Source organism: Gouania willdenowi, chromosome 20 (genome assembly GCF_900634775.1).
Source record: "Gouania willdenowi chromosome 20, fGouWil2.1, whole genome shotgun sequence".
NCBI classification, from domain to species: Eukaryota; Metazoa; Chordata; class Actinopteri; order Blenniiformes; family Gobiesocidae; genus Gouania; species Gouania willdenowi.
In genome coordinates, this window is record NC_041063.1 from 10,584,919 (window position 1) to 10,598,624 (window position 13,706).

The following is a 13,706-nucleotide window of genomic DNA, read 5'->3' on the forward strand; positions in this document are numbered from 1 at the left end:
GTCCACCATGATTTGTTTGAGCAACAACAAGGCTCTGCTGGTGAAAACTTTCTTTTGGGATAGTGATGCGGCGGTCATGAAGTTGTTGAGTGACTTTTGCTGTTTTTGCAACATGAGTATGCAAGTTAAGGGCACGTTAACCATCCTCCTGCGTCAACATCTTTCTATTTTGATTCGGAGCTATGCTAATAGCGGTAGCCCAGATAGTTCCTCTCCTTGCAACTGTGCATGCGCCAGTTTCCCGCCCTAAACCACAACACTGCCTCATGATCGGTTCGGTTTCGAAAGGCAAAGGCAGGAACAGCACAAGCTAGATTCTGGTGTTTGTGAACACCAGAATCTATCTTGCAGGCAAGGTTAAAAAAAAACCTGTAGTTTAGTCAAAGCTATTGCATTAATACCCTGAGTTCATTTAGGGACATTTCTATGCCAAGCAGGTAAAAGAAACAGTGATTCTAACATAGACTAAAAGCAATTAGACAAAACAACTTAATTAAACCAAAAATCACTTAAATGTTTTGGCTCAAATCACCACACGCTGGATTTTGTGTGTAGTGGTGTTTTGATTGTTCTCTACCGCATCCATCTTCACTTCTTGTTTGTTCTGAGTCTTTTCTCAGGTTGATTCATGTCAGGTGATTCACTTGGCCATTGCAGAACACACCTCCCTCACAGAGAGTGTTCTTGATCCGACCATCTGTGTTACAGAGGATTTTGACCAGCCAGAAAAAAAAAAAGAAAAAGATTTTACCTCACTATTTTTACAATGCTCTCAGGGGCTTTTGGCATTGATGTGTTTTACTTTTTAGGTTTGGAGCAAACAGTTGATTTGGCAACCCTTCAAATGCTTGCTCTCTCTCTCGCTCTGATTGGGCTCTTTAGGTTTTTCATCTTAATGATGAATAGTGATGTTTCTCAAATGTCAGCCTGGACTGATTAAGTGGCCTTAACCTATTACAAACCCAAAAACCACAGGGATAACGAAGTGTAAACTGAATTCCATTTTCTTGCCTTTCGGCGATATAAGCAGTCTAAGCAGTCTAAATAAGAAACATGGTCATCCATGCAAGTTTGTTGTTAGCCTTTGCCTTTAGTTGCTGGTTTTCCAATACAGATTTTCGCAAATTAAAAGCCACGTTTCTAAATGTCGACAACGTATAATTGCGCTTTCAACGTGTTTCCTTTGAAGGTTGTTTTGGGCAGGAGCCTCGGAACTCCCATGAAATGTCATCCCGCGAGACTTAGGTGCAGGAAGATGGAGACTCCAAACCTCCTGATAAAACTCTGTATTCCTTTGTTGTTTGCTGTCTAATGTGGCAGTAATATAAGTATATTGATTTTGCAACACATTTCAATATCAAAATGTCTGAAGTTCCTCCTCATAAAAGCGTAAAAACTATTGAGTGATTATTGAGTGTTTTTTTTTTCGAAATTCAGGTGTTTCCATTACCAGGTTTAGATTTTGCGCATTTCCAAGGGTAAGCTAGTGTTTCCGTCTCTTTAAATTATTTAGTGCACTGATATTTTACTATGTGCTAGCTTAAGACACAACTTGTGCTCTGGTTGGTGGGCTCCTAAAATCAAAGGTACGTTTTCAGAGCAAATCACAGATCCTGTGCTATTTTATTTTTTATTTCATTTTTAAGGGGGAAATTTAGTTGAATTTCAACCAGTACACAGCGACCCAAAAGAGGTATCTTAATCAAGTTCAACCTGGCTTCATCAGGTACAGCTTTGTAAACAGAGGTACCAAGGCACAACGTGGACTGATGCTATTCGATGAAGCACTTAGCCCTTTGAAACTAATGCTGCATATTGAAAGTAAACATCCTATATTTCTTGGGAAGCCTTTTGGTTTTTTCCATATATAAAAGGGGACACAATCACTTTTGATGTTTTAATGGGTTTTAAAAGTGTGTTTTTTTATGCTTAACATATTAAATAGATAAATATAATGGTTTTTATATTGGCTGCTATATTACAGATTTACATCAAACAAGATCTCCGGAACAGGCAGAACTTGGTTTTTCTAAGATCCAGTGTCACTGGACTTCCAAAATGGCCAATTTATCTTACTTTATAAAGATCTGAGTATCTGATTGGTTTGTCACACTGAAATATGAGGGTACTTGATCCATGTGAACCTGGCGCAGACATAGAATGCAAAGATTTTCAGCCTCTCCTCAAATAACAATACAGGATTCGGCCACGGTGTCACTTAACCCCTCCTAGGTTTTTGCTGACCTGCAACTGGGGGGGGGGGGGGGTCAAAAATTGCCTTGATTATGGGCCAGTTTATACAATAAATTCTCCACAGAGCAATTTATGCTATGCTAACTAGCTACTCAATACTTACTATATCTCTCTATTCACAATTATCTCAATCCAACCTACTCACCACTGACTGTAGAGTCCACCGGTGCTGGTTTTTACAAAAGGGGCAGGGCTAATAGTGCTTGTTTGTGACGCAAGATGGTCCCAAAACGTCACAGAATCTCGTGAAAATTCAATTGTAATAGCCGGGCTTCAACCCATGAAGGGCAGTCACTCTGACATTTTACAACTAAAAAGGCTAAATTGAAATACTTTCACTAAAAGTTTGAGAGTTGGACCGGGATCAATCAACAGCATTTCTTAATACCCAAATACATTTGTATTCAGCAGAAAAAAAAAATGGTTTTGGGGTTTAGTTACTGTTTAAATAATCAAAAATCAGTTTCCGACATCCACTATAGATTGTCAATATACGGCCTTTGGAGTCAACCCATGGGCCATCAAGAAGTGCTTAAAAAGATACATGACAATTTCATACTTTTTTGCTGCCTGTTGGTACAAGTTTTCTCAGCTCTTAAACATAAATACAAAAATAGCTGTTGGATTGACCTGAATGGATGTTAATATGTGACAATAGCTGTACCTCAGAAGAGCAGAAGTGACCCTTTTATCTTTTTTTTTTTTTTTTGCTTATTCCCTCAATCAAAAAACATTTGCAACAAAAAGGTCTGTGGTTTGTCTCGGCGTCCAACCTGTGGTGAACTTTGCCTTGTCCCAGAGTGATTTTTCCACACGTGTTATCTTGGAATAACGGTCTTGCCAAGTTTTGTGTCAATTTCATGAGCATAAAACTGATTTTGCAACAATAATGATGACTAACATGATACATGTTTCATACAAAACTGCTCTTAATATTATGGGTCTGTTTTTTCTTCTCAGATGTGACTCATCACCATTCCTCGCCAGATACTGCATCATTCATCCAACTGGCTGCAAAAACAAACAGTCCTCTTTCTGAGCTGAAAAAGAATGAACAAAAGAAAGGTTGAGCAAGTTTTAATGTTTACATCCAATGTTATCATAAAAATATCTATCATCCATCCTTCCATTTTCAGATCTCTCTTATTTTCACATCAGCTTCAGTGCAAACCATTTTATCTATTTAGCAATCATTATTTGTCAATTGTTTATTAGTTTTATTTTTAATAAAGCTTGATTTAAATCTCTCTCTTTACAGCCTCTTTTGCAATAGAAATCAGTGTGGAACATAATAGAAAAACAGGTAAAAGTGAGGTGGTTTCCACAGCAACTATCACCCCGGAAACCATTGAAGAAAAAGGGTTGAAAGTATATGAAGATGGACGAAAATCTGTTTACGCGTTCCAACCAGACGGAGCTAAAATGTCTGCTGATGGAAGTGATAAGATGACACTGGAAGAGGTGGAAGAGCTCCTGCATCAGGCCACAGAGAAGAGGCAGTCCTCTGAGGTTCAGTACCATCAACCGGTTTACTCACTACCCTACAAAGGCACCAGTAGACCCTCAACACCGGGGGCATCAAATAAACCACACAGGCAAACCCAATCACTGGGCTCTGAACAGAACTCACCGTCATTCAAAGATGGAGCACAGAAGTTCAAACATGATAGCCTTTGCAGTGAAGAACAGAAAGAAATCAGAAACAAAAACACATCGCCTTTCCAAAGACCCGTCCATCAAGACTTAACGTTAAAAAGCCCCAAAGCCGAGCTGCTCAGCTTTCAAGTCCCAGGAGAATTAATGAGTGATCCTCAGTCACAGCCACAGTCGTTCTTTAACCCCAAAGTTTCATCTGAAATCACCAACAGTAAGACACACACAGGAGGTTCACACCCAGCTTCTCTGCTTCCTAAAAAGGTCATCTCTGAAGAAATACCTGGACCTGTACAACCCAGGGCAATAGATGGCCACTCCAAAAAGGAGAGCTCTGATGATTTTACCAAAGACGAAAATGTCCTGAAGTTTGCCAACACACTGCCAGATGGACTAGAATCCAAACCTGTCACCATGATCTTCATGGGCTATGAAAATGCTGTGAATGAGGAGAATGAAGACTTCCAAGCTGAGCTGGTGATGCTCAGCGAAAGTGATGATGATGATGATGAGGAGGAAGATGAGAATGACCACAACAATGGAAACCATGAGTGTGATGAAGATGAATTTGCGGAAGAAGCTCCGTTGTCCTACCATCCAAAGGGATACAGGAGTAGAGTCTTCACACCAAGAGTGTGTCTAGCCAATGTTGTTTCTTCTAATGACTCAAATTGGGATGATTTAGAACTTCATAAACCAACCTTTATTCACAAATGTGGAGAAAAAAGTGTTCCCAGGCTGGGAAAGGAAAAGGTTGAGCCTGCAAACATAGGCAGTATTAGTTTGGAGAAAGGTAACCTCTGTTTGAATAATGATAGAACACTTCCACAGTCCATAGGTTGTTGAAATACTCAATAGGACCAGAGTTTCATTGTTTATTCTAAAACAAATCAAAGTTGGTCAAAACAGAATTGAACATCCTTGAACTATGAACTATTACTAAACAATGCTAACATTTTGGTAGTTAATTTGTGTTCCGTGTATTAAACTGGTAAATTGCTCTTCTTGGTTGATCAGTGTGTGAACTCTGCCATGACCTCAAACTTACGTAGTTATTTTACAATTAGCCTGAAATGGGCAACTGGATATTGTCCCATTTATATAACTAATAATAAAGCCATTCAGTATTGCGCTAGCATCTCTGTGGCTAATTAAAAACGAGATTCTATTGTTGTAATGTCCATTATAGGTATATTATTTCATCAGACTGACCAACATTAATGACCTATAGCTCATCTATTAACTAAGTAGTGTAAGTGTGATTATTACTATTGTTCTTTAAAGAATGCAACTCTTTTTTTTTTTTTTTTTTGCATTAGCCTCTGTTTGAAAAAACTGGATTTCTGTATGATGTCACTCAATGATGAAATAAAGGCTTTTGCCCAACAAAAATGTGACAGAGCCTTCTTCTTCTTCCACACATTCCTTCCTAGATGTATTCACACATGTGGATTAATAATTCAGGGTTCTCCAAAGCTATGATATCAGTAGAATTATTATGCAGGTACACCATTGGGTCTCCATTCCAAAGGGAGTGGAATGGAGACCCATCATCATGTAAAATAGGTTTAGATTGCTGGGATTTATCACCAGAGTTAAGAAAGTAATTTAAAGGTAAACCTTACCTCTGTCCATTGTAGATCGGCATTGCCACTGTGTTGATAGCAATGCTAGGGAAAAACCCTGCTCATGTTAAAAAATGAGAATGAGTAAATTACAGATAATCACGATGCATTTGCAATGCCATGTAAAAGCTTACTTATGAGCAGTGTTTGGAATAACGGCATTTAAAATAACTGCATTAGGTAACATTTGTGGCCATACCAGCCTGTCATTTAAAGTTGTTAGTGGATAGTATAATAGGGACATGCAGATTTCCTGTGAAACGTAATGAAAATGGAAACAATTGCATAAATTAGGAGAAATAAAATGGTGCATGTTGAAGCTTAAAGTGAAAACGTGAAAATGTTTGTATTTAATATAGGGATGTTCCGACTTTTTCCTTTCCGATATGATACCGATATTGCAGCCTTGCGTATCGGCCGATACCAATATTGATCCTATATCAGCATGAATCATACATACATGTATTAATTTTGGTTACATACATTTTAACCTTCAACATAATATCTACAGTATTCTACAATTGAATAAATAAATAAAAAAATAATTGAATAAATAAATTAAAAAATAATTGAAAAAATAAATAAATAAATCGGAAATTCGGAAATTTTGATCCAATATTCGCTTTCAGGCTGATATTGGACCGCGACACCCCTAATTTAATAATTGCGTTTTGGAGTGGTAGCCCTTCGGACTCGTCACTGGCTTTGAAGTAGCTCACAGGTGAAGGTTGGACATCAGAAATATATGGTGTCAGAGGTTTGTGGGGGGTGCATGGATAGCTATCGTAGCCCGTGGCCTATCAGTCCTACACTGTGGGTGTTTGAGTCTGCCATTGAAGGAGCTGCTCAGACCCTCCACAATCTGATGCAATTAAAGCTGCTGAACATCAATGACTAGTAAACTATTCAGTGCAGTAACCTGCGCAGTTTAAGAGTGACAGTAATTGTTATGTAATATGTAATATGCAAATAGGTCCTAGAAATATGTCCTTTGGCTGTTATTCATCTTTGAATAGTGCTTTATCCTTGCTCGCAGAGAGAAAAGCACGCGTAGTTCTCACTTTATTTGTCAGAGTACCTCAGAGATAGACTTTGTCTGACCACAGCATGAGTTGATCTCTGCCTGAGTATTTGTTCATCAGAAAAAGGCCACGTATTGGCTGGTTAAAGCTGCAGCCCTCCTACAGTCAGCCATCCAATCACAGGCAGAATTAGCCAGAGAGAGCTGAGAGTGTGAGGCTGCACACAGAGACAGAGACAGAGCCAGAGCCAGAGCCCTTTGCATCAACACCAACAGTCTCAGGTAGGTCGAATACAAACACACATGCATGCATCGAGATGCTAAGAATGCATTTTTTCCCTTTAGAGAGCTGATTAGCACCATATTTGCCTTAGATGGCTGTAAATTAACTGTTGTCCTTTATCTGCCTTCTGTGTGAATGATGCTGCACGGCAAACAGCAAAAACACTTATTCAGCATGGGATGTGTGCTAGTGCGACTGAAACTAAATTGAGGACACACACTAACGCAGATTAATGGAAAGGGTTTACCATGCATTACGTGTAGTAAAAAAAAAGGTCAAATTCAGCTTGCTGTCATTGTAATATCTGATTATATTTAGCATGTTTGAATTTATTTCCTAAAGACTGGCCAGTTTGGCAACAGTAGATAAAAGTATGATAGAATAACATTCATTCAGCCTTATTTTGCCATTCAGGAGCTGCTAGAAAGGAACAGCCATTATATTGCCAGGGTCACTGATAACGCCGTTCATTAGCCGTTATTTATTCAGGAGAACCACATTGAAATTAATAATCTATTTTACAAGTGTGTCCCAGCAGCAGTACATCAAACCAGTTTACAGTGTCAAAATAATACAAATACAAATAAATACCATTGAAGACAAGTACATGAAAAACAGTAAAAAGTACAGTCACAGAGTAAAAGCTTATGAAAGATAAAACTATAAAAGCCACCAAATAGTCAAAAATAAATGAGCTAAAACAAGAACATGGTGAAGGTTTTGTAACAAGGTGCTGTAAAAGGCCCCTAAACATTATTTAAATTCAAACTGAATAACATTTACAAAGTCACGTTTACTTACCCTGAAGTTACTTTTTGATGCAAAAAAAAAAAAATACAATAAATAATTAATTACACATACAGTGGGTTGCATAAGTATCCGCACATTTTTGCCACGCTAGGTATCACAAACATAAATATGTTTAGTTGAAATTTTACTTGAAAGACGTGAAATTAAATTAAATTTATACATGATTTTGAACTTTTTTTTTATAAATAAAAATCTACCCAGTGCAAAAGTACCCCCCTGAGTTCATACTTTGTGGAACCGCCTTTTGCTGCCATTACAGCTGCTAGTCTTTTGATGTATGTCTCCACTACCAGTCCTGCACATCTTGAGACTGGAATTTTTGCTTGTGAAGGGCTTTACTATTAGGGTAGGGCTGGGCGGTATACCAGTTCATACCAAATACCGGTATGTATTTTTGTTATGATATGAGTTTTTAATATACCGCCATACCGGCATATTTGGTTACACAACTTTCGGAACACTACGCTGCGCCGCGTTTCAGAACGGACCCTTTTTCAACGTTGCACTTTTAAATAGGAAGGTAAACAGTAGAGCTCTGGTGTTAGTTACGGTGTAAATGGATAAGAAAGACACAATTGAGAGCTCTGAAGCTGCATGTGAGCATGTGCCTGCGTGCGCAAGCTTCTGCTACAGGAGAACAACACTCACAGAGACGGAGGCACGGTTAGCTTAGCATGTCAGCAGTTCGGCAGTAATACACAAAAAAAGAGGGCAAAGGATCGCAATTTGTAATTCCTATGACACGGAAATAAGTCCTGGTGGAGCTGCAAACAAAACGCTACCTTATTCACCATAAGAAACCACCACACCACTGAGTATGCAGCATTTAAAGATAGGAATTAAAGCTAAGGTAGTATTACTACTACTTGTGTGGAATTGTTCTACAATATTCACTTATCATGACAGTAAAATAGACAGTCCTAAGTCAATCTACTGTAGTAATTCCTCTCTCAACCAGTAGAAAATGCTGTGAACACTTGATTGTGCATAAAAAAAAATTACTGTCATATATCAAGAAACCGTTAGAATTTGAAACACGTTTTCGTCCAAGATTGCCCTGTATTTGGCTTCTTTTATTTTCCCACCAACTCAAACCATCTTCTCATCTTCCCTGTTCCTGCTGAAGAACAGGAAGAAAAGCACCCCCAGAGCATGATGCTACCACCACCATGTTTGACAGTGGGGATGGTGTTTTCGGGGTGATGTGCAGTGTTACTTTTACGCCAAACAAAGCGTTTTGCATTTAAGCCAAAAACTTAATTTTTGGTCTCATCTTCCACATGTTTGCTGTATCCCCCATGTCACTTCTGACAAACAGCAAACATGACTTCTTATGGTTTTCTTTTAAAAATGGCTTTCTTCTAGCCACTCTTCCATAAAGGCCAGATTTGTGCAGTGTACGATTAAGAGTTGACCTGTGGACAGGTTCCCCCACCTGAGCTGTTACTCTCTGCAGTTCATCCAGGGTGATCATAGGCTTTTTGGATACAGCTCTGGTCAGTGCTTTCCTCGTTCGATCTGTAAGTTTAGGAGGACGGCTGTGTCTTGGTAGGTTTGCAGTGATGCCATACTCTTTCCATTTTTGGATGGTGTATTTCACTGTACTTTGAGAGATGTTCAAAGCTTTGGAAATCTTTTTATAACCTAAACCAGCTTTATACTTCTCCACAACTTTATCCCGGACCTGTCTGGTGTGTACCAATTTTTCTGACAGATATTGCAGTTGCGATTTGATTTACGATTTTCTAAAATATTTTATACATTTAATTGCATATGCGTTTTGGTTTTTTCCAAAATCCGTGTTTTCCACATTGATATTTCTAAAAAAACGGAATTTAAAAGAAATTATCATTTTTTTCAGAAAATATTAGTTTTTAACTTCTTCAAGGAACCAAATTAGATACTAATAATAAAAAAAAAACCATAATGAAACTAAAATGTATCTCAAAAATAAAGTAAGATACAATTAAAAGGAAGATATAAGTTATACTGAGGAAACAAAATAAATACAAATATAAAAGAAAACTATGATTAAACAAAAATGTAAGTCAAAATTAAAAATGTAATTTAAAATAATTAGTAAAATACAAAACTGATTAAATCTGCTGCTGTTTGCACTGAGCACAGCAGCGCTACATGAGAAATGGATGGAGCTTTACAGACACATTAAAGTTAAGCGGGCACTGGTCCGCTCTGATTTAGGAGTCAGTGATGATTTGCGTAGTTTTTTGCCACTTTAGACGGTGTTTTGGGTGGTTTAGATGGTGTTTGAAGCGGCCAGGATGAGGACATTTCCGCATTAAAATAAGTCCTTTTCCTCTCGGCGACACCGTTTCAACCTGATTCTGTCCATTTCCGCATTCAACAGCAGATACAGTGATTCCTTTAACGTGGATTTTATAGGCCCCTAGTGTAGTTGTTGTTAGCGCACTCAGAGACTCGTTACAGTGCATACAAGCGTGTGTCCTGTAACCTTCTCTGATTGGCAAGCAGCCCAGGAACTTTGGCACATCCCACTTTTCAGTTTTTTATTTCTAAAAAAAGGTCAAAATCATGTATGAATATCATTTCACTTCACGATCGTGTGTCACTTAGTGTGCGTCTTTCACGTAAAAATTCAAATGAATATATTCATGTTTGTAGTCCATCGTGTGGCAAAATGTTAAAAGTTAAAGGGGTGCGGATACAACCCACTGTAGGTATAAATGTGCCAATAGTCTGCAGATATACTACAGGTAACAAAATAGCTTTTATCAGCTGAACATTTTAGATATTGTATTTTAACAATTCAAAAGGAGAAGTTTCAGATGACTTTGTAAAATATATAGTCGAGTTACTTTTTGACATGTCACTGCTCCAACACTCCTGAATCTGATGACGTGTCATCATGCAGCTCTGCAAAAAGCCTGGTAAGAAGTTTCACTAAAATCAGGTGTGGGAGAAGTCCAAATCCTTCAGGATTATAAACTCTTCGTGAATAGGTTGGAACGACCCTGTTGTATAGTACATCAAAATCCTGTGAGTGCATTCACATGTGAAATAAAAATCTTATTTAACTGGAAAAAGAAATGGGTCGAAAGTGACACCCGGGAGTGTTTTCATTATATGATATTTCTCCAAAATGTAGAGATTCAATATAGACTGTAGATCGTGAGCAGTATACTTCTGCTCTTGTTCTCATTTGTTCTGTGGCCACATTTTGTTTAGTGCTAGAGAGGAGGCTGAGGTAAGTGGCGTTGGGAGCAGTTCAGGGTGATTCATTAATGCAAAAAAGGCAAACTCATGATGCACTTACAGGAAGCACAATTAAAACCAACAACAAACAAAACCCCAGAGTGAAAAACAAAATGAGGACCCAAAAAAATTAACCAAACAGCTGACGGGAAAAACTCATGACAGGGTTCGGCTGGAAAATGAGCAGACGCAGAGTGATCTGACCCTTTTTAAACATCGCATGATGTGGGTGTGTGTGGGGTGACCTCATTAAACAGTTATACACAAAGGAAGTCCAGAGGCCAAAACTACAACCTACTCAACACTAATTAAAAAAAAAAATAATCAGTAAACTAAGAAATTAACCCTTGTGAATTATAAAACATGAAGCAATTTACACGTATTGCGATAATGTGTTTATGTATTATCAGATTGAGATCGACATAGTATAGGCCAGGGGTCTGCAACCTGCGGCTCTGGAGCCTCATGTGGCTCTTTGACTCTTTTGCAATGGCTCCCTATAGCTTTAAAAAAAAACCTATTGAAATAAAGAGTTGTTATTTTCCAACAGAGGCTATTATTGATTAATGACAAATAAAATCAAGATATAACAATTTGTTAACCTAAAAATAAATCACGTTGTACAATGACTCAGCACCTTCCTACTTCACTTCCTGCAACATCTTTTAAACAGCCCTTTAAATACATTAACTAAAAATAATCTTCTTTATATGACATTGTGTTCATGTAAACTGAGATGTGGAAGAATTTGAAGATGCAAGATACTGTTTAGTTGTTATTTCTTGATGTTAATTTATTTCATTTTATTTTAATCTGTTTTTAAGTTTCCATTTACATGATTAATATAAATCAAATCATGAAATCAAACATTATTCTATGTCATTTTAACTGTATAGAATTTCATTCACTGTATTGTCTTCATTGAGAAGGTTTTGTTTCCGGCTCCAGGAGGACTTTAATCCAGGTGAGATGAGGCAAAATGGCTCCTTTGAGAGTAAAGGTTGCCGATCCCTGGTATAGGCCTTATAAATCAATAAATCAAAAACCATTGGCTCAAAAAAATGTAAAAAGATGCTCACCGTTTGTTTTTATCTCCACAGTAAACGTGTGTCGGAAAGGTTTTGTGCATTGCATTGTGGGATGTGGAGTCCCTTAGACCCTTGCTCCCAAAAGTGGGGTACGGGTACTCTTAGGGGTACACACATTTTCATAGGGGTACGTGAATAAAAATTAAAAACAACATTGGAAACTCAAATATAAATAGACCAGCAGTCAGGATCCTCCATGCATTGCCACAAATTACACATTGGCCTCTGTTTTTGTCAATAATAATAATAATAATAATAGTAATATATGAAATTTTTCTGTCACCGCTAGAAGGTCGTCTTACAATCTCATCAAAAAAGCGCAAATCCAACAAACGCTACGTTTCTTTGCGCTAGCCAATCATGCTCGGTGCCGTTTGCGACCACATACTTGTGTGAAAGTCGATTTTCAGCTTTGACAAAACATGAAAACAAAATTCAGAACAAGACTTAGAGTGGAGAACAATTAAACTCTCTGAAATTCAGCCAAACATTGCAGAGTTCTGTGCATCCTCTCGACCTCATCTTTCTCATTAAAGTTGTAGCGAGTTGAATTTCACAGTTTCAGGGTGTTACTGGTATATGTTCAATCAACTAATGTTTTTATAATATATCAATACTCAACAGAATAAGTCAAATTCAGAGACAAATTTCACTGTAGGGATACAATGTACAATCATGACATTACATTAATAGGTTTTTTAAGTGTGCAGGAGTTCTTAATGTAATTTTTTTGTCTTTGCCCCCAGAAACACTGCATATACTGCTAAAGTGACTTCCCAAAACATTTTATGGTACAGTGTTTCAGTAGGTGGAGGTGGTATGTGGTATTTTGGGCGTGGCTTTTTACTAGTGGTTGTCAAATGGCTGCAGGCTCCAGTAGCATGTTCAGACTGATAGTTTGGTCAACTGGGGCTTCATATTTATATTTCATTGTTCAATTTTGTGAATTTGCAATTGCGTTATCAATAGATTTAAAAATTTGATTCAACTTGTACAATGACGCATCGAAGGAACAGCAACTCATGCAATAGAACATAAAGTTAAAACACATTGCTAGCCCAGTACAGCAGTTCACAACAAAACCAGAATGTGCGCTCCTTAATTGCAGGTTATTCTGCCATTTATTGGCCTTAATCTACTTAATCTACTGACAAAAGAGCAAATACAACAAAACAAACTAAATGTATGGGGGTTCCAGAAATTGCACAAACTCAAACATTTCACAAAGGTGGAACAATTGCTTGATGCTATGTTCCTGGTTGGCAGGTTGAGCATTACAGCACCAGTGTTGTTATCTATTGCCATTAGAGGAAAAAAGAAATGACGTCCACGTAAGTAGGTTGCTGCGTATGGAAAAATGATAATATGGTCTGGGCTATTTTACCCCCTGGGTATAATAAGGGCAGTGGTTTTTTCTTTTGGTCTGTTACACGGTATCGGTTTTATTGTTTCAAATATAAATTGCACTCATCCCTAAATTTTCCCAGCCTATAAATTCAAAAGCCAAGAAAACAATCTCTTTTGTGTCAGTTTTGATGGAATTGATCAGTTGTGTTGTTAGATCTCTCGGCAGCATTTGACACTGTGAATCATCAAACCATGTTGACTAGACTGCGTGACCTGGTTGGAATGTCTGGACCAGTCTTGGAGTGGTTCTCCTCGTATTTGTCGGGGAGGAGTTTTAGTGTCTATGCAAATGAGTTCCTGTCTGACCCTGCTGATTTGCTGTGTGGGGTTCC

General features: G+C 37.9%; 1 protein-coding gene across 3 annotated transcripts in view; it reads left to right on the top strand.

The window, feature by feature from the left end:
* The window catches only part of palmdb (palmdelphin b), a 44,077-nt gene that overhangs the window by 21,503 nt on the left and 8,868 nt on the right, over positions 1–13,706 (top strand). Inside the window, exons 7-8 of one of the 3 annotated variants that reach the window (XM_028434411.1) lie at positions 3,214–3,318; positions 3,512–5,303. The exons of 1 other annotated variant lie outside the window; for it this stretch is intronic. In XM_028434411.1, coding sequence (XP_028290212.1) covers positions 3,214–3,318; positions 3,512–4,752 — 1,346 coding nt within the window. In that variant the 3' untranslated portion in view covers positions 4,753–5,303. Of the gene's footprint in view, positions 1–3,213; positions 3,319–3,511; positions 5,304–6,725; positions 6,835–13,706 lie in introns of those variants that run through there. One more of the 3 variants, XM_028434410.1, reaches the window with a different exon arrangement.